Consider the following 22,633-nt stretch of genomic DNA (forward strand, 5'->3'; position numbering starts at 1 on the left):
GCAGGGATCCTTCTGAATACTACTGGCTGTTTTCCTCCCTCCGGCAGTGCCCTGAGGGAGAGATAAATTTCCCCTTTGTGACAATCACTGGTTGAAGGGTGCAATGAAGTTCAGGAGAAAGCTTTGGCAAAATCGATCGACAGTATTCAATAGTGTATTGTATCTGTGTAGTGTAAGAATCTGCCTATTCTTAACTGTCTAAATTTTTAGAAGTTCTTATTATGAATCTGTTAAAGGGTGATAGGTATCAAATATTTCTTTATAATTCCTAAAATGGACTTTTATGCCATGAATTATGTGATTCCTAGATTAGATTCTCATTACCAACACTGTAAGTGCACACAGAGATTTTGTATTTAGTCCACAATAAAACATAACCTTGGACAGCCTCGTGTAAAAGCTCTTTGTGTATAGCTGTTTGGTGGTATGGGTGAACATGATTTTGTAAACTTATCTGCATATTCCATATTGTTTTAATAAAACTGGAAATTCCAGCACAGCAGCATCAAGACATATAAGCTTCTTTTATCAAGGTATACATTATTTATAATAAAAAAAATTTCTACTTTATTCTAAATTATGTATTATATTATATTAATGTATTTTTATTAAGTTTGTGCTCCTGTTTATTTTTCCTTCCAATGTCTTCCTCGTTGCTAAAATGTGGCATAAATGTAATGCTCACAGTAACATAATAGATACTACAGGAATCAGAAGAGTTATAAGGCATCTGGGAGAGGTGTCGTGCCTTTGTGTACAACTTACAAGATGGACCATGTCATCTGACTCTATTGTAATGCAAAAAAAATGATCATTCCTCTCCCACTGATTCTGAGGGAGGAGTCATGTCTCCTTATATAATCTATATGATGGATCAGGTCATTTGATTCTACTGTAATGCAAATAGTGGTCATTCTTCTTCCACTGACTTTGAATAATACTTTTCTTTCCTAAGCCACATTTCAAGGCATTAGAGCATATTAGTAAAAATGATTAAATAAGCCTCTTAAAATCCTTGGCAAGAAATTAACATTTTAGTGACAGGGAAAAAGAGGAACAGAGATGTTACAGATTTGGCTCCATTCTAGAATTTATTTTGAAATTTTAGAATCCAATCATGCTCCCTCCCCATCCTGCATGTCACTTTCTTGGCACACTTTCTGAGCTGGCATCTGCACTGTGTGCTGCAGGAGTGATGAGGAAATGCTGCTCTTTCTCCAGGCAGCATATGAGCCCATACTGAACCTCACTTCTCATGTGCCATGATGTTAGGAGGCACAAACTTGCTCTTCTGGGAGGTCACCAAGATTTTCCTTGGAGACTTGGCCCAGAATATTTTATGTTTCCTATGATTCATAAACACCACGAGTCAGACCCCAGAGTGACACGTGCACAAGCATGTTGAACTTGCACACACATGGCACAGCTGGATATGTTAGACTCACATCAAATCAACTGCACATCAGCAGTGGCTCCAGTACCTCTCCTGCCTGAAATTTGGCACAGGATATGCCAAGTAAATGCCAGGTATGAGAGCCAGGTGCCTCAGACCTGCATTGTTTGCTGTCTGGTTTTGCTATCCTTTCCAGACTTCTTTCCATTACTAATTTCTTAAGAACTGTAATCTCTGGAAAATGCCTGAAGCAATTTGTACAACGCGTTTGGACAATGTTTTCATGCACATGGTGTGATTCTTGGGTCTGTCCTGTGCAGGGCCAGGAGCTGGATTCGATGATCCTTGTGGGACCCTTCCAACTCAGGATATTCTATGATTAATATACAGTCAGTCACACTGTAGCTGGTCATGATTTGCCAAGATACAGAAAACTGCACTTTGTAAAACAGGATCATGTGGCCAGAATCATCCCTGTGGTCAGTGGTGATCTGTGAAGGAGGAATGTGGTCTAAAGCTTATAATGCTGACACTGTTCAGCAGGAAGACATCAGAGGAACTTTAGAAACCAGATCCATGATCATGTATCCTGTCAGGAAATAGGGATGCTGACTAGGGCACTGGGAGAATGTTTAATTTAATAATTACTAAAGCATAACTTTTACATACATATGGAATATGTAACTTAAAAGACAGTCAGATTGAATAACAGTTTTAATTTTTAATAAATTAGGTTGTCCTAATAACCTTGTTTAAAGAAAAATTATCTATAAATGAAGATTCATGGATATGAAATTCAGATATCTTGTCTACATCTTCTTTTACATCAGTGGAGTATATGGACACTGAGCATTGCTGTAGTAAACTAACACTTGCATTTTAATTTCATGAGTTTCCAACTGAAGTATAAGTAATTAGCACATGGATTCAAGTCAGAAGCATCACTTTAAGTAGAGTTTACTTGTATATAGTGTCCTCTCCATCCTTCTTGAACCATTCTGGGAAAAGTTACTGTCTAGAAACCACCAACCTGACCCTTTCCCCTCATTCAGGATTTCAGAGAAGAGATTTGGATAAGAGGGTTCAGCTAAATATTTGTATTTCCTGTGTTAAAAGGATTTTAAAATACCAACCCACCTTTACTTGGCTATGTAGAACTACAGGTGGTAATTATTGAAGAAGATGGTGGTCATCGAGCAGCAGGGATATAAAATGGTGTTGTCTAGGATGGATAAACTGAATAAGGCCTCTTTAGCAAAACATAAAAGGGAAGCAAAAAGTGTCACAAGTTAAAGAGCAGGGTATGGAGTTTCACTAGGTCAAGACCAGCACTCAGAGATAAAAGACATAAAAGCTGTCTGGTGAGCTTTGAGCTGTAAGCCAGGACCCAATACACAACAAAGCAATAGCTGGTGGACCTTGAACCAAGGAGCAATCCACCACTGGATATGGGCTAGTGGATCTCAAGCCATCCACAACAAGATGTGGGTTTGGTGCACTTGAACTGGGGTTAAATGGGGTAAAACCCTTTTATCTGTAGGCAGTTCTCCAGACCTTTTACCAAACATTTTCCCTAAAGGGACAGAGGATTGTGGTTATTGTCCAACTAAGGGTTTCCAAGTAGAGTTTGTATGCATACAATAGATGGATTGTTGTGGTAGCATAAATGTGTAGACTGTAATTTAATTCTAACTCATATATAATGTATTTTTTTGACGTACAAGTGACAATGACTTTTCATGGTACTTTCAAGCAAAAGTTACTTCTGTTGGTGAACGGGCTGCGGGAGATGGAATCTTTTTACATGGTGTAGCATAAAACATACCCTTAGCTTGCTTTTAGCTACATTTATAGCAAACCATGAAGAGAACATGCAACTTCTTATTCTGAAACATAATGATCCTTTGTACTCCATAATTACTTCAGTTTTCAATCCCATGCCATAAAAATTGATGTAATTTTGTTACGGACTTTATTAAAAGCTAGATAATGTGCTCAGGTTTTTAGTAAGTTAAAAGAGCAGTTTCTTAGAAATGCATTAATGCATCTTTGTGAAGAACAATATTACACTTTCTTCCCAGTTGCTGCACTGCATCTGGCAAAAAATTCAAATACAGAAATGAAGTGTATTCTTATGGCACAGTGTAGTGCTATGCAGAAACACACAAGTAAACTCTGAATGAGCCACCACAAAACAGGAAGTCACATTGTCCCGTTACCACTGTGCTCCATCCAGTACAGGTAATCAGCCTGGCTGCTGCAGCCTAAGAAAACAATCTTTATTAATATGCTTTGGATGGGTAATTTGTTTATAATGGTCTTTCTGGAAAACAAGGGGCTTGCAAAAGCTTTTGCAGATTTATGTTCAAGCATTAGCTTCTCTAATTAGTCATCAAATAAATTGTTTTGTGCATGATTTGTTGATTCATGAGAAAACTAAAGAGAATTAAAGAAGTACATGATGGTTTGTTTTTATTTTTTTAAGTAATTCTTCAGTGGACAAGCACAAAGCTAGAATAAAGCTAGCTCCAACATCCAGAAATCTTGATTCACATTTTCAGTTTTGCTGGACAAAGAAAAAAGGATGATGTCTGTTCCACTTGTCTTGAGAAATACACTGTAGGAAACCGCTCCACCTAGATACAGGTCTGCAAAACAGTGCTCCTCTCCCTGAAAGTCATGGCACTCGAAGTCTCTGTTTTTATTGAAATCTCTGCTTTGACTGACGAAAGCCTTTCCCATGTATCTGGAAGGTCAACATAAACAGAACATAAATCATCAAATTAGTATTTAATTGCATCTTATGAACCATTGGGACTGTATGCTTCATTCATCCCATACATTTGTTCTACTAAAATGAAAAATTGCTTTGACTTCCACTTTTTATTTTAAACGTATTAGTCCTCCTCTTTAGACATTACTGTTATTAATGCTCAGGCTGCTGCAATGGCTCTGAATTCTTATCATTCATTCAGCTGATATTATTACCCAGTCAAAGCTCACATCAGAAATGGTACCTTAATATTAGAGAAAGAAATCGTGACTGGAATTATTCATAGATTACACAGCATACACTACTTGGAAGAAAGAATCAGCAGAGGCGTTTTTTTAATAAGAATTTATAGCCCGATCCAAAGTCAATACAAAAATTCTCCATGACTTCAGTAAATTTTGATTTTAGCCCTTTGTAATGAAATTTAGGAGGGAGACCAGCAGTTGCGTCCATACCCTTTCTTCTCTATTTTGATATAATTTAGCAGTACTGACAAGAAATTTATAAAAATACAGCAGAGATTTCTGTGTGTGTTCCCTGCAGAATTAAACAGGATACGGAGCAGCTTATGATACTGAAAAGTAACTAAAGGAAAGAATAAGCAGAATCACAGCATTTTTTTAATAATAATAAAGTAAATAATAATTATACTTACATTGACCATGAGCTAATATAAAGCTCAATACTTCCCAAACATAACTTATACAAAAGTGAGAAGAAAGATGTTTTCACTGTTAACAAAATTTAAAAGTGTTGTAAAGGTGAAAGAGACTGTACTTTCTTTCTAGATATTTTCTACTGATGCAACTACAGATATTGTTTCTCTTTCCCTCAGCTGGTCCTTCACTGTTGATGTGTGTCTGACAAATCAAGCTTCCTGAGGTCTCCCTCAGGATAACCTCTACTATAACTGTAAAACAGAGATGATTCTGAAATCAAGAACAAGAAAATAAAGTGGAATATGTTAAAGGCACAACTTTATATAAATACACCCTTTATATAAATGCACACTGGAAATTTTGCTCTTAGCATATTTACTGACTTTTAAAATCTTATTATGAGTTTACTTGATTTTTCAACCTGTAATCATACACAGATCCAAAGCTACGAGATAGGAAGTCTTTGTAGCTACAAAGTGTTAATAATCCTTTGAACTGTGTATGGAAAGGCCTAGGATGACTAAACAGGGATGAATATGATTACATATGTCTGAGGAAGCTCTGATTCCCAGCAACATGGTTTTATCAAAGATAACAGGAGCCCAGGTAAATATCTCCTTGCTTATCTTTTAAAAACAATAAAAGGCTATTTTGGCAGATATTTGGTAACAGTTTTATTAAAAGAACATTATATTAAAAAAAAAAGAAAGTAGTTGGAAAACACAATGAGACGAGATGACTCTTATCCCAGGAAGAAGTTCTCATCTATGATGGAAGTGCATTAAGATTGGAAACAGCTATGGTTCTCTGACAGTATTTAATAAAGTTTTGAATCATTTTGATGGGTGAAACTGGCAGTTCTGTCGGTACTTGCAGTGATTTACATATGGTGTCATCATCAGAGAACTTCAAAGACAATTGCACACAGTATTCCTCTGGTGACTTGAATGATCAATAGTGGCGGTCTGAAAAATAAAAGCTAGACACGATCCCAGTATGGGGAAACTGGAATAGTTTATTGGACACAAGAACACTATTTTAAAGGCATCTGGGGCTGTATGTTAATGAAGGGGACAACCTATGTTAATTGGAGAGTTACACAAATTTTTACTGCAATTTCCAAATAGTTAATTTTTCTTCTAGTAGGATTACATGGGGGATAGAGGGGATTACAGGGGTTTAGACATGGTTTGATACAATCATCTCAAAAGTCCTTTCTGATTTCTGCTGGAGCCAAGCTTGATCCATGAGGTAGAACTTTAACAGGTCTTGTGAGAAGGGTCCAGCTCCTTCAGATCACGAGGTTTTTGTCAGCCCTTGTTTTCCTTTGCTGAAAGCTGGGTTTGGGCTCCCACAATCAATTCTTTTCTTGACAGTCTGGGTGGCAATGAGCAGTGGCTGGGATCAGCCTCCTTCAGTCATTTAAGGTCTTACAGAAGGTGTAGTTTTGCACAGCATCTGGTTTTCTTGACGACACTATTTGGAGAATACAACCAGGAAGAGCAAGACTGATAACATCCTGAGCCCACTATCAGTTTTATCAGCTTAAGAATATGGGAGCAAACTCCTGAGTGATCTGAGTTCGTTGGAATAGGAGCATTTTGAGTGTTCTCATTTGCTAAATAGCATTAGAACAAAACAGGATGTTAAGTGACAAGGATACTGATGAAAGATGCTGGCATCACTCCTTTTTGAAGATACTGAATTCTAATTAAAAATAGTCTGTTACCTAGCTCTGCTTCTGTGTGGTTAATGTTTTAGTTTTATTTAAAATGTCTTGTCAGCTGTTACTTAATTGCACAATGGATCAAGATTTAATTAGCAAGTGGGTTTTTCTTAATAAGTGAAGCTTACCGCTTAACAAAACAGCAATTGAAATATTTGATACTAACATAATATCATGCAATATCAGCTTTTCAACTTGCTAATGATGCCTGTGACTAGATAGGCTGTTTTCATAATCTGTAATTGTTGAAAGTAGCAAGTTAATAATGAAGACTGAAAACCTGTTTAGCAAACATGTAAGAATACTGACATTCTGGTTACTTATTTAATAATTTGATGGAAATCATGTCATTATTATTATCATCTTAATAAGATTCAAGGGCTTTCAGATATGTATTGGAAGACTATACAGGAACATTATACAGGACCTTTTCAGATGGTTTCCCTGCTTGTTTTTTTTTTTCCTTTTTATTCCTTTTGCAGTAGAGTCATGGAGCAATCTGCTAATAAAATATATGGTCTGTTTGTTATGTAAATGTACTCATCTAATTTAATTAGAGTTAGTAATGACAATCAAAAAATGGTAGCAGTGGTAAGAGAGTTGGTAAGACATGTGGAACACCCCTTTTATAACAGACACCTTTTTTTTTAAACAAGGAGTTCATTAATAGTTTGGGAAAATGAGACTGACATACAAATTGCCTCAGCACGGTGTCTAAAAATGACACACCTATAGTAGGCTGCTATTAAAAGATTATAAGGGCATCAACAGGATGGGTAAGCTGCAGTCTGCATACATCTTTGTTTATTTCTTTAACATGCTTTTTTTCTTCCTGTATGTTGTCACTGTTAAACAAAACATTGATGAGTCAGTCATTTTAAACCACTTGCTGACTACTCATTTAGGCTTCCTGGCAGGAAGAACCGAAGATAGTACGAAACAGCTGCAGCCACACTGGCTGACTGACTATGCACAGCTGGTTTGCAAAGCTGGGGAGCTCAGGGCATGGCCTCCATGTGGGGGGCTGCCAGGGAATGGGCCAGAAAGCCAACAGGAGTACAGTTAATCATCTCAACAGAAAAATTGTATTCATCTCACAGGCTCATACTGTGAAATTATTAATATGAATACAAACCAATCAATGGAAATATAACATAAACATAGTAAATAATAATCACAGAGTAGCAAAGTCATAGAATATGCTGAGTTGGATGGGACCCCCAAGGATCATCGAGTCCAACCCTTAGCCCTGCACAGGGCCATCCCCAAGAGTCACACCATGTGCCTGAGAGTATCATCCAAACTCTGTCAGGCTTGGTGCTGTGACCACTTCCCTGGGGAAACTGTGTGCTGGACATTTTGTCCAGAGGGATACTGTGAGAAACAGTACCAAAAGCTTTTTTGAAATCCAAAAAAGATTCCACCAACTGGCTTCCCTTGATCAACTAGGTGGGTTACCTTGTCTTATCAGGAAATCAAGTTGGATAAGCAGGACTTTCCTCTCATGAAGCTGTGCTGGCTGTGACCAATGACTGCATTGCCATTCAGGTGCTTTTCAATACTTCCCAGAATAATCTTCTCCATAACTTTATCAGGCACTGAAGTGAGACCAACAGGCCTGTAGTTTTCAGGGTCTTGCCTCTTGACTTTCTTGAAAATTGGGATATGAGACCCAGTTATCTCTATGTCTAGATGGAATCATGAGTTCATTATTGTAGTACTATGAGATCTAAAAAATTAGCTTTCCTATGAGATACTTTCAGTGTATGAAATAAACATAAATTCAATATGATTAAAATGGATTTGAAACATTAATCATGTCAGTATCATTTCCACACTTTGCTGTAAGAAGCTGTAGAATTCAATGTGCTATTTATAAATTGCATATTGACTCAAGATGTTATTTCACAACATCATAAGGAGATTATATGTCTAAACACTCTGAGTTGTGAACACCTTACATGTGGTTAATTGGGATATTATTTTATAGAAAATGTAAGTAAAAATGAAAAATAAGCCCCTTAATGATGACTTATAACTACAGTCTTAGTGGGGAGATGTACATTTTACCTTGTTGTGTATAAATCCATATTTACTGAAAAATGGAAGATGAGTCACGTGGAAAAAAAAGAAAGGTGACAAAGAATATGCAAATACTGTAAAGACAAATCTTCATATAGCAGTGCCACCAAATGCAATAATTTTTTGGATGGTGTATCAAGACAAAAACGTAAATAAAATTATACCTAACAATGAGAGACTCAGACCAGCTGTTACTAAAAGACATTTTCCTACTGCTTCCTTGAGCCTCAATTTTACTCTCTGGTTATTTAATTATTGCATAGACTGTCACACTAGTCCTTCTTGAAAAATTGTGATGATGAGGATATTGGTCCTAACTTCAGATCTGAAGCAGTCAGGAGGGAGGTTTTCTCAAAATCCATTTGTTTTCTGTAGATTTTGCAATATCTAAATTTTACTGTCCTAAGCATAATCCTTTAAGAAACCTCTTTGCCCTGGTAAGGTGAGAAATGGGCCCATCTGTGAACTTCAGATGAATTTAGTGCAAAGAGTGTCTTTAATCTGATGATAGCGCTTTCCCCTTCTTTGAAACAACTGCTGCATTTCCCTGAACTAATGTAATCAAGTCACAGGTTATCAATGAGGGCAGCTTGCAAACTCCTGTAAGAATTGCAGAGTTCCAGACAAAATCCCATGGAGATTAGCTCCACACTGAGCACTGGAGGTGTGAAAAGCTCTGCAGCTTCGCAGAGCTCATTTCTTCTCTTTGGCCTTCTGTTTTGGATGTGTAACTAATACCATAGTAGAAATTTTGGATAAACTGCTTAAATTATCAAATATCAAAAAAACTAGAGGACCATTTTCTACAGTAACTAAATTTTCTTTTTGTAATGTTGTTTGAGACATAGGTATCCAGATGTGACTGAGAAGTAAATAACGAGTACCTTCTCAACATCTGTCCAAAAGTTGGGCAGACACAAGACTAACGACTCAATTGCACTTTGACAAGTGGAAAGAAAAGAAATGCTACATTTATTTATTGTTTTGTGCACTGCAAAGAAGATACATGGGGTACCCTACAGCAATTAAACAGGATGTCAGCAGGAGGCCATAGGCCTTCTCATTGACCAGAGTTATTGTATCCTTCCTTCTGCAACTCTACTGTCTAGATGAATACTTCTGGCATACCGCAAGCTCACTGAAGTAGGAGCTTTGGTCCGTATTTATATACCTTGTACAAATACCAGTGCATCTTGGTCCAATACTGAGTGTCCCAGTTCCTACCACAACACAAATATGAAAGCAATTAATGATATGGTAACACGTTGTAATTGAAAAAGACAGTGCAGCTTCTTTAGACCAGTGGACACCACAGCTGAAATAGGAAACTCTGAATGGGCTCTGTGATGTTGTTTGCTTTTCACTGGAGTACTGATTAATCCTTGTGGTATCACCCTGGGAAATAAATTCAATCCACTGCCATATGTAGTGATCCACATCTTTAGTGAAAGCAAGTGAAACACTTTTATGCTAAAGCAGCTCAAGGGGTTAAAGAATGAAGGGGAAATGATCTTTGCAAGTCAGATTTAAATCATTCAGACAGCTGAAGATCCAATAATAATAAAATCTTCAAGTTTCCAGTTCGAGTTGCTGTATGCTGCAGCAACGTGGTCGTTACTTCTAAATACACTGGGGGGGCGGGGGAGGAAGGTGGAAAAGCTCCACTGAATTTTCATGGTTTTGTCTGTCACAGCCCTCGGCGCGGGACTACAACCCCCAGCAGCCCCCGCGCGGCCCGGCGGCCCGTTCGCGCACCCAGCGTGCCGCGCGCGGGGCGCTGTCGTGGCGCTCGTGGGTGAATGAGGCGCGGCCGCGCCGCCGAGCCCCGCTGCGGCCCCGCCGAAGTTTCGGCCGCCTCCTCCTCATCCTCCTCCTCTTCGGCTGCCTCCTTCTCCTCCTCCCGTGGCAGGCTCTGGGCAGAACCATGAGGCGCGCGGGGCTGGGTAAGCGCGGCGGCAGGGCCGGGCTGGGCTGCCTCACGGGCAGGGCCCGGCCCCGGGGAGGGTCTGGGGCAGGTGGGGCGTGAGAGGGGCTGTGCCCGTGGGCGCAGGGCTGCAACGGAGCTCGGAAGCTTTTGGGGGAAATGCCGTCACCCCTGCTTCTGCCTCTTTCTAGCTGAGCTGGATTTACGGAGCAGCGCTGGGGTTTGTATTTATCATAGAGTCATAGAATTATAGAATGATTTAGTCTGGAAGGGACCTTAAGGATCATCTAGTTCCAATCCCCCTGCCATGGGCAGGGACACCTTCAACTAGACGGGTTGCTCAGAGCCCCGTCCAACCTGTCCTTGAACACCTCCAGCGATGGGGCGTCCACAGCTTCCCTGGGCAACCTATTCCAGTGCCGCGCCACTCTCACAGTAAAGAATTTTTTCTTAATGTCCAATCTAAACCTACTGTCTTTCAGTTTGAACCCATTCCCCCTTCTCCTGTCACTGCATGCTCTTGTAAACAGTCTTGGCTCATTTAGCTCTGATCATGATGTTCCAACGTGGTGTTAATTTGAGCCGTGTTTGATGGACAGATTTGTCACTCTTCAGTCAAGTCCTTTCCAATTTGGAGGTTTTTTCTTTATTTTAGTACTTCCATATGTTTTCCTGTTATGTTTGCGGGGGGGGAACAAAAACCCCCAACTATTATAAATTTGTTACAAATATAATCTGGTGCAAATGCAGAAATCTTTGCAGAGTTCCTGCTGAGTGTTTTGAGCAGCTTAGGCCTCATTTTTCAACCAGCAGTCATGTTGATGACTGTAAGGAAACTTTGAACTCCCACGTCGTGTTCTACAACCACATGGGTGCTATGACAGCATTGTTAAGCTTAGGGGATGTTTATGCCCCAGAAGTTTATGACTTAGTTCTGGTGCTTCTTCCTAGAAAGTATTTAGAGGTGGTAAATGCCACATGGCTAAACCAAGTGTGTCTAACACCAGCTTACATTTACTTCTACATTTTAGATTTGTGTCATGCAATGGTATTTTCATGACATAAAACAAGTCTTGGGAACACTTCTTAGTAGAGCAAGAGAGATGTTGGGATATTTATCATAAAAAAGTCGGCATTTGATAGGGCTTAGATCTTCAGTCCTTTCCTTTGTCAGACTGACAGTTTGCTGTTGAGTATGAACTGAGAGGGCCACCCAGTGCAGTGTGCTGTTTCTGAAGAGGTGATGGATGTTGGTGCAAGGAGCGCTGAAGAAAGAGCATGCTTTCTTTTAGGTTGATTCTGGCAAACAATGCCTTAAGAATCATCCTGAAACTGCTTTTTAAAAAAGTCTGCTGGAAGGTCAAGCAGAAGACTTAAATCAGCTGCAGTAAAATTTTCTGCTTTACCTTGACATTTCAGCTGTCAGTTTAGAACTATTTTTTATGTAATAGTCTGGAAATAGAAGCTGGGCACCAGCACTTAGACTGTTGTCATCATCTACCTGGTACCTCTTTTTTAGCCTGCAGTTGTGTTATGGCCATGTCCCTATTACGTGTCAATGAGCAGTGTTGTGGGACTGTCCGTAGAATTGCCACGCTGGACTTTCTGCCCTTCCCATAAACAACTGTAGCCAAATGTCTTCACTGTGCTTCCTATGACATTTAAAGAAGCAGCCATGCCTGTTGAAAAGCTTTGGGGCAGTTGTTCATATCTGCATTGTCACAGTCCATGTAAGAATCATAGTGTTTTGGCATGAAGCTGTGTGGTGTATTAGCTTATAGACACAAAAATTGTGTCACAAAATACTGTAGTTAGATGCACTTGTAAAACAGACACAAGTGAGAACAACCCTAATTCTCTAAATGATAGAATTTTAGTCAGATTTCTGTATATGACATTGGCACTTTTGATTTAAGTGGGGGGAAAAAAGGCTTCATTTCACTCAATGTGGTGAAATGAAAACATATATTTCATTGCAGTCAACAACTCCCTTATGAGGAGAAGAGGAGGGGCCGGCACTGATCTCCCCTGATGACCAGTGACAGGACTGAGGGAATGGCCTGAGGCTGTGTTTAGAGGAGGTTTAGGCTGATATTAGGAAAAGATTTTTCACCCAGAGGGTGACTGGACACTGGAACAGGCTCCCCAGGGAACTGGTCACAGCACCAAGCCTGACAGTTCTGGAAGTGTTTGGACAATGCTCTCAGGCACATGGTGTGATTCTTGGGGTTTTCCTGTGTAGACACAGGAGCTGGACTTCGATGACCCTTGTGTATCCCTTTCAATTGAGAATATTCTGCCATTCTGTGATTCAGTCTTGTTGAGGATCTGTCATTAGCTGAACTTGTAGAGTAACAATTTACAAGTACAAATTAAAAAATTGTCATACTTAGATTTAAGGAATGGCTTCATGGGTTCATAAAATGATATCTATTGTCAAAATAGCATTGTAATTCTCTTTTAAAATATTAATATTATGTATGCCAAGCACACAATGAAATTATTTGAAATGGAGTTTTCTCTGTGATTGGGATTGGTGTCTCTCTTCTCACCCTTTTTCCTCAAAAAGAAAAAAACCTCCACAAACACAAAAATCTTTACAGCGTATTTAAAGTGCAATCAAAGGCATTCAATTTTAGTGTGCCATTCTGGCTAGCTATATAAGTATATATTAATGTTATAAATGGATTGTTAGTTGAATTAATGTAGTGGGATCTTTGTCATAAAGCTTATAGTAGTTCTTTTCTATTTGCCTTTCTAAGTCTTGATCTCTCTTCATTTTTTTCAAATCTTAGATTTGAGGTCTAAGACTGATTTTTGTCCTGACTGGACGTGGCTTTAATTCTCCAGTGCCTATGCTGCTGTCCAGCTGCTGTCTATAGGAAATCTTTATTAGAGGTTGGAGGAAGTGAATGTGTGGAGCTGAGCAGCTTTCACTGCTTTCTGCCCTGCATACTCTGCTGCCTCACTTGTCTGGATGACAGTCCTGAATCTCCATCACCCAAAACGCCCAGGCAGGAGTGGGAATAGAACTGCAGAATGGTGACTGAAACAGAAATGCTCTGCTCAGAGGCCTGGCTTCTGCTCTCAGGTCTTGTTTGTAGAGAAACTCATGTAAGGATCAGAGTATGGTTTTTCCTTTAAATATGTAATCAAGTGATATTTGTTAGAGGATGGTCTCAACTCTCCTATTTTCAGTTTAGTTTCCCACATGTAGTGGCCTCAATGCTTCCTTCACATCTCTGTGTAATGCCTGGGTTGATTCCATAGAACTCATCTGAAAACACTGTCAGGAGAAAAATTTGATAGTGCTAAATTACAGCCACTCCTCAGTTTTTCTTCTTTTATTTGCATATTGGAAGGTAACTTTCACATTTGGAAAAGGTAACTTACACATTTGAGTCTCTGTCTCAGGAGCATGCAAATCACTTGTTCCAATGGTGTTTTCTGTCTGTAACTACAGACTGTTGTGTTTACAGGTGAGGGAGCACCTGCAGGTAACTATGGCTATACCAGCAGTGGATACAGTGTTTATGAAGAAGAGAATGACAGGTTAACAGAAAGTCTGCGTACGAAAGTCAGTGCCATTAAGTCGGTACGTATTTAACTACAGTGATATTGTCACATTTATTGAATTAAATTATATGAATCAGTGAAGCAGTAGACTTAGTTTAAAACATAAATTTAATACTGTGGTGAGTTAACTATGGCTGGATGCCAGGTGCCCACCAAAGCTGCTCTGTCACTCCTCTCCTCAGGTGGATGGGGACATAAAAATAAGACAAAAGACTCGTGTTAAGATAAGAGCGGGGAGAGATCACTCACCAGTTGCCATCATGGGCAAAACAGACTCGATTTGGGGAAATTAATTTAATTTATTGACAGTCAAATCAGTAGGGTCATGAGAAATAAAACCAAATCTTAAAATGCCTTCACCCTACCCCTCCCTTCTTCCTGGCCTCAACTTCCTCCCCCTCAGCAATGCAGAGGGACAGGGAATAAGAGTTGCAGTTTGTTCATCACACGTTGTCTCTGCCACTCCTTCCTCCTCGCACTCTTGCCCTGCTCCATTGTGGGGTCCTCCCATGGGAGACAGTCCTCCACGAATTTCTCTAACATGGGTCCTTTCCATGGGCTTCAGTTCTGCACTGACTGTTCCAGCGTGGGTCCTTCACTAATTGTTCCGATGTGGGTCCCTTTCACGGGATGCAGTCCCTCAGGAACAGGCTGTTCCAAGGTGGGTCCCTCACGGGGTCACAACTCCTGACAGCACACCGGCTCCAGCTTGGGCTCCTCTCTCCTTGGAATCACAGGTCCTGCCAGGAGCCTGCTCCAGTGTGGCCTTCCCACAGGGTCACAGCCTCCTTTGGGTATCCACCTGCTCTGGCCTGGGTCCTCCATGGGCTGCAGGTGGATCTCTGCTCCACTGTGGACCTCCATGGGCTGCAAGTGGACAGGCTGCTTCACCATGATCTGCACCATGGTCTTCAGGGGAATCTTTGCTCTGGTGCCTGGAGCACCTCCTCCTGCTTCTTCTCTGGCCTTGGTGTCTGCAGTGATCTTTCTCCTACATGTTCTCACTCCTCTCTATGCAATTGGTCTTGTGCAGTGTTTTTGCCCTTCTTAACTATGTTATCCCAGAGGTGGTACCACTGTTTCTGATGGGCACTGGCCTGACCAGTCATGAGTCTGTCTTGGAGCAGCTGACATTGGCCCTTTTGGACACTGGGGAAGCTTCTGGCAGCTTCTCACAGAAGCCACCCCTGTAGCCCCCCCACCAGTACCAAAAGTTTTCAAAAGTTTCCAAACACAATACAAATACAAGAAATAAGTAATGTCAGCCAGGATGCACAATTATTCATGTGTAAAACTGATTCTTTCTTTAATTAGTTTTTTAAGCTAGAGATGTCCTTTTTTGTCTACCTTGAGCACACCTGTGGTTTAACTTATGGCTTACTGTCCTACAGAATGAATTACTATCCCTGCAGAATCTAAAATCTTTGAGTTTAGGTCAGTAACCCTGTTTCATTTAAGAAAATGGACTACTACTTTTTGGTCTTATCGCTACAGCTCACCGTTTTCTGCTGTATCTGCTTATAAATGTGTAATGTGAAAACTGCTCTTAGAAACAGTATGCTAATATCCTCTGAAGAAGTTGTTCTAATGATTCGGATTCCTTCCAGAGACTGAGGACTTCTTTCAAACAAGTCTAACTGAAAGACAGCTCTGTGATTAAAATTATGTCAGTTTCTTGTTCTTAAAAACTACAAATTTTGTCAAATACATTCTTAGCAATGTATTTGACAAAATTTGTCAAATTTTGTAGGTACTGTTTCTACATGTAGAGTACAAGCTAATAAATTCTTTCCATTGAAATTCTGAACTCATTCAAAGTCCTATTGCTAATACTGCTGCTTAAATGTAATTTGTTTAGTCTCGACTAGAAACTAAAACAGATTTAGAATAAGAATTTAGAATAAGTTAAGAGGGTAAAAAGAAAAGTTTTGACCTTTGTTAGCAAATTTTATTTCTTGTCTTCTTCTTGGTATGTTACATTTCAAAATCGATGTATGTCAACAGTGCAGTTGGCAGTGCCCCAAGGAGCAGCACATGTGCTCTTTCTGCAGTTGCATCTTTTAGTGCAACATAATAATCTTGGCGTGTGGAGTAACCTTCAGATAATCTTCCCAAAAGCCTCATGTAAAATCAGTTTCACTCTTGCTTTACTATAGATTGCACTGAAATGCAGCAGTAAGAAATAATGAGATTCAGGCTGTGACACATAAAACCAAACGTGTTCAGTCTAATCCAAAGCATGGGGGCCTGGAGCACATTCCTCTCCATTCTAGGAGTTGAGCTGGTTGTTCAAGGCCAGTGTGCTGCTAAGAACTGTGGCAGAGGAAAAGCTGCTAAAAATTAGGATCAGTGTCAGTTCTCCCTTATTTGATTCCAGAGCTGCTTTTAAGACAAGGCTCTTCTGGCTGGCTCCTGTCTTTGAGATGTTGCAGCTGTGTTGCAGCTCCATCTGTGCCTGGTCTCATATCTCCCTGATTCCAACTCTAACCCAGGTTCACTTTGTGGCTTGACCTTGGACTGTCTTGGGCTGCTCACCAGGCTGTTGCTGGCCCTGGTCACGATCTCAGGACTGACTCTCCCTGGCCTATGCAGCTTTCCTCTTGGTCCTGTGGTTCTCTTGCTGTGAGGAGCAAGTTCACTAAAGAAAATCCCATTTATAGCATAACAGGAATTTGTCAAAAGAGATGCTTTAGCAGGTTACATGTGTCAGCTTGGGCTCCACTGAGTCAAACGGGTGCTCATGGTCCTTTGTGCTGTGTGCCAGCAGTTTTAACAGTTGTTCCAGGAAATGGGCAATTGCTACTTTAGACTTGACTAGATCTTGAATTTTTGAAAGTCCATGCAATAATTCTAATAAGACATTATCTGGAAGAGGACCATTGAGCACCTTCTGTGACTCTTTAGACTCACCTGATGAAAAATCTTCTCTTATGAGTTATTGATAGAATACTATGCATGTTATTTTGTTTTTTGAAAATATCAGGTACTGTTTTCACATTTTTCCTGGGGAAATGCTAGTCATGTTATGTATTTTAGACTGGGTTCTCTAATCTATGTATAAATGATTACTCATGCTTTATACTTTTTGGTGTTTTTTAACAGCTTTCCATTGAAATTGGAACAGAAGTTAAAAACCAAAATAAAATGTTATCAGAAATGGTAAGTATGAAGTAACTAAATTTCTTTAAATACAGGGCAGGACTGAGAAGTTAGTAATGTAAAGCATCCTGGTTTTTAGTATGAACATTTTTATTAAAATGTTGACAGCTTATTGACTGTAACGTGACTGATTTGGTAACAGTATTTCTGTTCAAAAAGATAAGATGTGCAAATATGTTACTTTCAAGGCATAACCAAGGCCTTTTTACTTCAGATATGACTATTGATTTTCAATTAGAAAATGTATAGTACTATTAAAGAGGCAGTTCTATATTTAATTGTATTCAAGAATAGAAGAAGGAAGCAAAAAAATTAGAAAGTCAGAAATGCCTTTTTTTCTTGCACTTTGCTTTGGCTTGGGGAAAAAACAAGTTTTTCGTGGTTAATTTTTGCCTCTAAAATAATTTTAGTTTTGGAAATTTTGAAAAAACAAGGAATACTACACTTAGCGAGCTGTAAGGGTATTTCTTTTCTCAGAGTAACCTGTTTTTTATTGCTTTGTTTGCTTGTTTTTTTTTTAAATGTAGGAGAATGATTTCGACTCTACAGGTGGACTTTTAGGTGCAACTATGGGCAGACTGAGAACACTCTCCAGAGGAAGCCAGACAAAGCTATTATGTTATATGATGCTCTTTTCATTGTTTGTTTTTTTTGTAATATACTGGATTATTAAACTGAGGTGATGCACGGTACCTCTGGTTTACATTGTGTAATTTCAACTGCAGTCTTAATTAATGAAGACATTGATCTAAAGTGGCATATTCTGTTGATAAAAAATGGTGAAATTGTTCTAAATTGCATTAACTATTAATGCAATGGTATATATAGTTTTCTTAATATGTCAGAATTTTTCCCATCATCCCCTGTTTTGGGGGGGTGGATTGTAAATACACAGAAAGTGCATAGTAGGTGGCTTTTTTTAAGGGCAAATAGTTTTTAGAATTGATTTTAAAAATACAGAAAACAAGGGTTTTTCGAATATGAAGTAATTGCAGAATTACAAGGCTTTCTCTTTCATTCTGCTTTTCATTCTGCACCATGCTCTAAATTAGAGCTCCAGTTTCAGGCATGTAGTAATTTCTAGATTGCAAAAGCAATTGGTTTTATCTGTGGATTTTTAAAAGGCTGGCCTGAAGCTAACAAATGGTAAAAGTGGTACCACCAAAAATTACTTTTGTGGCTAGATCTGATAGTGTTTAAGTAGCTTAAACTGTGTGCTTAAATGGTATTTTGGGGAGAAGTTACTTAAAACTGGATTTTATTTTTTAATTCAAATGTGACAAATCATGCTTACACATCTCTTTTAAGCAAATGCCTTTGATCATTGGGATCAATCAGTATGGACACAGTACAAATGTTTTCTTTATATTTAAAGTATCAGAACTTAATGATTCCATTGAATCACAAACTTTTATCATTAGGATGTTTACTTTTCAATTTGTGATGGTCTCTAGATCTACACTGCATGATGCCTGAAATACAAGGGCAGATATTTTGAATTTTATATTAAAGTAAGTTATGATGCACCTGTTGGAGGTGCAGTCACAGTAAGGCTTTTATTTTGAGGACTTAACTTTGGCTCACCAAATAGTTTCTAATCGTTGAAGCTATTATATTAGTGAGTTTAACGTACAAAAAAATTAAGTTTCCTAGATATTCAAGTTGTATCTACAATTTTTGAAAGACTTTTCTAGAAATACTGTATAATGTGTTGCCATTAATAACTAATTATGAAGTGTCAAATAAAGTGTCTTGTAGTATTATTCTAGCTAGTGTTGTTCATATACATTCTTCTCTATTGTAGAATACCAGTATAATTTTTGGAAATGGTGCTGCATTTAAGGGGCAATTTTTTTTTTTTTAAATCCATAATACAGGCTCTCTCTTCTGGCTTAAATGACTGTTTTAGGAAGAGTTTAAGTAATTACGCGCAATTTTCATATTAACACGTTTAATATTTGTCTTTAATAATTACGCACAAAACATGGTACTTTGCTGCTGAAGTTCAGGCCTCCAAAATCTTCAGATACAATTAAAGAGTTGTTTATGGAATTCTGCAAATAAAAATCAACCACTACTCTCATCACCAAACATCCAGGACAGAGTTGATGTGAACTTGGCAAAGATGACACAGCTCATTGTCATGATTGCTTGCTAAAAGTGAAAGATAGGGAAGGTACCTGTAATTGAGAGCAAAGGCACTGTTCTAGTATTTGGACATGGCACAGAATCATTTGTGCCTTAATTATGGGTCTTAAAAGCAAAGCTACGCTGAAATTAGATTAAACTACTAATGAAATTGTAGCCGTATCCATATAGAAGTTCTGTTTCTTAATTGGTGGCATAGATGCTCTAAAATGTAGATAAAGCTTGATTAAAGAACACATTTTTTCTGTGTGCTTAGCATGGATCCTTGAAAAAGTTCAGTAACCTACTGAAAAAATGGAAAAATACCTTGCAGGAGGCTACATTCTCTCAGGCTGCTCTATATCAACAGAATTTTGACACTGGAGAACACATAGAATGGTAATGCTGAAAGACCTGGATGTGCATTTTGATGACAAAATTACCATTAAGTTTTCTACTCAAAATGTACTGGCTGTTTACCTTCAGTGTGCAGCACAAGCCATGCTCTTGCTGTCCTAATTTTCCAGAAAGAGTGGAGCTGTTTCACTTGCTTGGAAGTATTTCCATGTATTTGCATATGATGGAAAGCATGGTTTCATCTGTCCCACCTCCTATTGACATCAATCTCAAGTCTCTGTAGAAATATAAAGAGTAGATTTAAACATGTGCATGCTGTTCTGATGGTTTTCTGCTGGGAAACCCGATGAGATTACCTACATGTGTCATACTAATTCCAGATGCCTGCAGAACACCTCAGCCACTGCCTCCTCCTGGGGAGGTGGTCTGTGATACTTCCCTCAATATCCCTGCTGGTCCTCTCCCAAAGCAGTAGGTGCCTAAGCCTGCAGTTGAACTTTAAGAGGGGAGGGAGTTTTTCCAGGGCCAGCAGCAAAAAGTGTTGCAGCCCTTAAGTTTGATGAACTGTGTGGTAAATAAGAGTCAGTCAGTACACGAGAATCGTACAGAGAGGGTACAATTTTCATTCAGGTTTTTTAACCAGTAAGCATCCTGGTCTCCCTAATGGCTAATGTGAGACCTAGCAGAACACATATATATTATATAGCGGTATAGTGTTGTATAGTATTCTAGTATAGTTTTATATAGTCTGTAAAGCTGCTGTGCTTTAAAAAGGAATGGCTGCTCCAAGAAGATTTACTTTCAGTTTGATATATCTAATCACAGTCATTTAAAACCTGCCATTAACATCACTGAGTCATCCCTAGCAGTATTGCCTAAATTTCCTGTGCTAGCCAGATTGCAAAATACTGCAACCTCAAGCAACTTTACTCACAAATTTCTTTTCTCCTTTGGGGAGAATTAAAAACCACCATCGTCAACAAAAAAACCTACCGAAACAGTTCTAAACTACCTCTACTTAATAATCTGAAGATTCCCCACCTTCCTACAGGCCTTGTTGAAGGCTGCGGAGCTGGAACAATGGTAGGTTACTTGTTCTTAGTGCTGCAGTGTTGCCTGCTTTGTCAAGCTGCAGAAAGCCCCTGCCCATGCTCAGCATTTTGCATCTTCACTGTAGCACCAGCAAGTAACTAATTCTTAGGACTCTTCTGTGATGCCAGTAAGAATCCTCCATTTGCAGCAGGAGTCCTGGACACGTGGCTTGTTTATAAGGTGTTAGAAATGGGCACTGGGTTTGGTGGTGTGTGTGACAGAAAAGTCAGGTTGTCATGTATAAAGACACGTTTTAAAAAAATAAAACAGCTTTCACATATGTTTTGTGCATGTGTGTATCTTTACAAAGTTCCTAGTAATTATGTTTTTGTAGGAGTGAGATAAGGAGTATTTCTTATATAATCTACAGAGAAGTGATTAATGGTGATCTCTCTCCTGGGGAGACAGGGTGGAAGGTTTCTCCTAATTTAACGAGATCAAGATGACAAAAGACTCAAGTGATTTTAATCTAGCAACCCTCTTCTGGGAAAGAGGCTTTCAGAATAAGAAAACAAAATCATAGGACCAGCTATCCTGCCAGGAACTGCAAGGAAGCTGGGAAAGAGGACATAGTAAAGTAAGCTTTTATATCAGCTATTTATTGTATGCTTTTGGTTTGATAGTTTATATTATATCAATAATGCATAGTTAATATGGCACATAAATATTTTAATACCTATAAATATTAGAACTTAATTGCTTTACTTAAGCTACCTCTAGAATCTTTTCATCTGGCACAGTGACACTTTGCTTTCTGATTTTTCCATCGCCTTGTTACTGCCTCATGACAGAGCAGCAAGTTCTGCTCTACTACAGCGCCACTGAGGTGAGCACCGACCTGTCATGGCTTCACCCTGACCAAGGACAGTTAGGAACCAGCCTGCAATACACCATGCAGTTTTGTGAAGGTGTCCTTCTGAGGGACCAAACCTCTAGCTGCTTGTTGAATGCTGAGAGAGTGGGAGTTAGCCTGAGGAAAGAGAGAAATCCAGCTATTGTGTTCTATCCCTCTAAAACACTCCCTGCAAAGAGTTTCTTCTCATTCGGGAAATACCATGCATCTGATACACTCACTATAGATTATAAGACTTATCCTACTCAACCAAATCAAGAGATGTAAATGTTGAAAAAGTAATCCAACTTTTTGACAAAGAAAAAATTCCTAAAAGCCAAGTTAAAAAACTGCACTTATGAGGGAGCGTAAGGAGCCATTCCCACTCAATCCAGGTTATCAATAATTTCTAGTTATGTAGCAAAAGGAACAAAGAGAACCCTCTGTGTTGTCAAATCATGTTTCCCATCTCCATAGGTAATGTCATATAGCCTTCAGAAATGTGTCAAGCACTGCTTTGAGGAGAAAAAACAAGCTCCCTTTAATCTTGGACTATCCTAATTTGAAGGCTGTCAGATAACAAGGTTATTCTAATGATTAGGAACCCTCTAATTTACAGCCTGGATGTGTTTCTGAGTAGTATAATCCAATATAGTCCGCAGTTTAACATTCCTCTGTTGGCTGATGTTGACCCCCTGCGTTCTGAGGGCCATTCAGCCTTTGCTTGCACAAGCTAAGCCATGTCCATTACACTGCCTGTAAAGCAGGCAGCAAGTTTTGGTGACTCGAGCCTTGGTTTTCCCTAGTAGCCTGGCTTCATGGCAGTAGTCCCTCAGGAGTCGTGCTCTCTGATTCCCTGGTTAGGAGGCCATTGGTAAATCCATACCAAGGTTTATGTGGCTTAGAGTAGCACTGCTTCCCAGTGGGACATTT

The 22,633-nt window shown here is 39.2% G+C and overlaps 2 protein-coding genes across 4 annotated transcripts in view; one reads left to right on the top strand and one right to left on the bottom strand.

Annotated features, from left to right (window-relative positions):
• Positions 1–3,863: 3,863 nt before the first annotated feature.
• LOC114002803 (probable acyl-CoA dehydrogenase 6) overlaps positions 3,864–22,633 on the bottom strand; it is a 91,789-nt gene continuing 73,019 nt past the window's right edge. Inside the window, exons 9-10 of one of the 3 annotated variants that reach the window (XR_005566234.1) lie at positions 19,900–20,053; positions 3,864–4,139 (exon numbers count right to left, since the gene is read on the bottom strand). Coding sequence is in view for 1 of the 3 variants with exons in the window: in XM_027749079.2 (XP_027604880.1) it covers positions 19,963–20,053 (91 nt within the window). In the remaining 2 variants the exon portion in view is untranslated. Of the gene's footprint in view, positions 4,140–19,226; positions 20,054–22,633 lie in introns of those variants that run through there. The other 2 variants (XR_003546005.2, XM_027749079.2) reach the window with 2 other exon arrangements.
• Positions 10,413–19,060, top strand: BET1 (Bet1 golgi vesicular membrane trafficking protein). The gene is made up of 4 exons (XM_027749081.2): positions 10,413–10,576; positions 14,037–14,152; positions 17,236–17,292; positions 17,820–19,060. The coding sequence occupies exons 1-4, from the start codon at positions 10,558–10,560 to the stop codon at positions 17,973–17,975; spliced, it is 348 nt and encodes a 115-aa protein (XP_027604882.1). The 5' UTR covers positions 10,413–10,557; the 3' UTR covers positions 17,976–19,060.

This window comes from Pipra filicauda, unplaced genomic scaffold, assembly GCF_003945595.2.
Source record: "Pipra filicauda isolate LSUMZ 115617 unplaced genomic scaffold, ASM394559v2 scaffold66_size7647185_pilon, whole genome shotgun sequence".
NCBI lineage: Eukaryota > Metazoa > Chordata > Aves > Passeriformes > Pipridae > Pipra > Pipra filicauda.

Bases quoted from the DNA above. Each gene is read 5' to 3' on its own strand.
- BET1 (XM_027749081.2), top strand. The intron at 14,153-17,235 runs GTACGTATTTAA...GTTTTTTAACAG, and splicing joins AAGTCAGTGCCATTAAGTCG to CTTTCCATTGAAATTGGAAC. The intron at 17,293-17,819 runs GTAAGTATGAAG...TTTTAAATGTAG, and splicing joins ATAAAATGTTATCAGAAATG to GAGAATGATTTCGACTCTAC.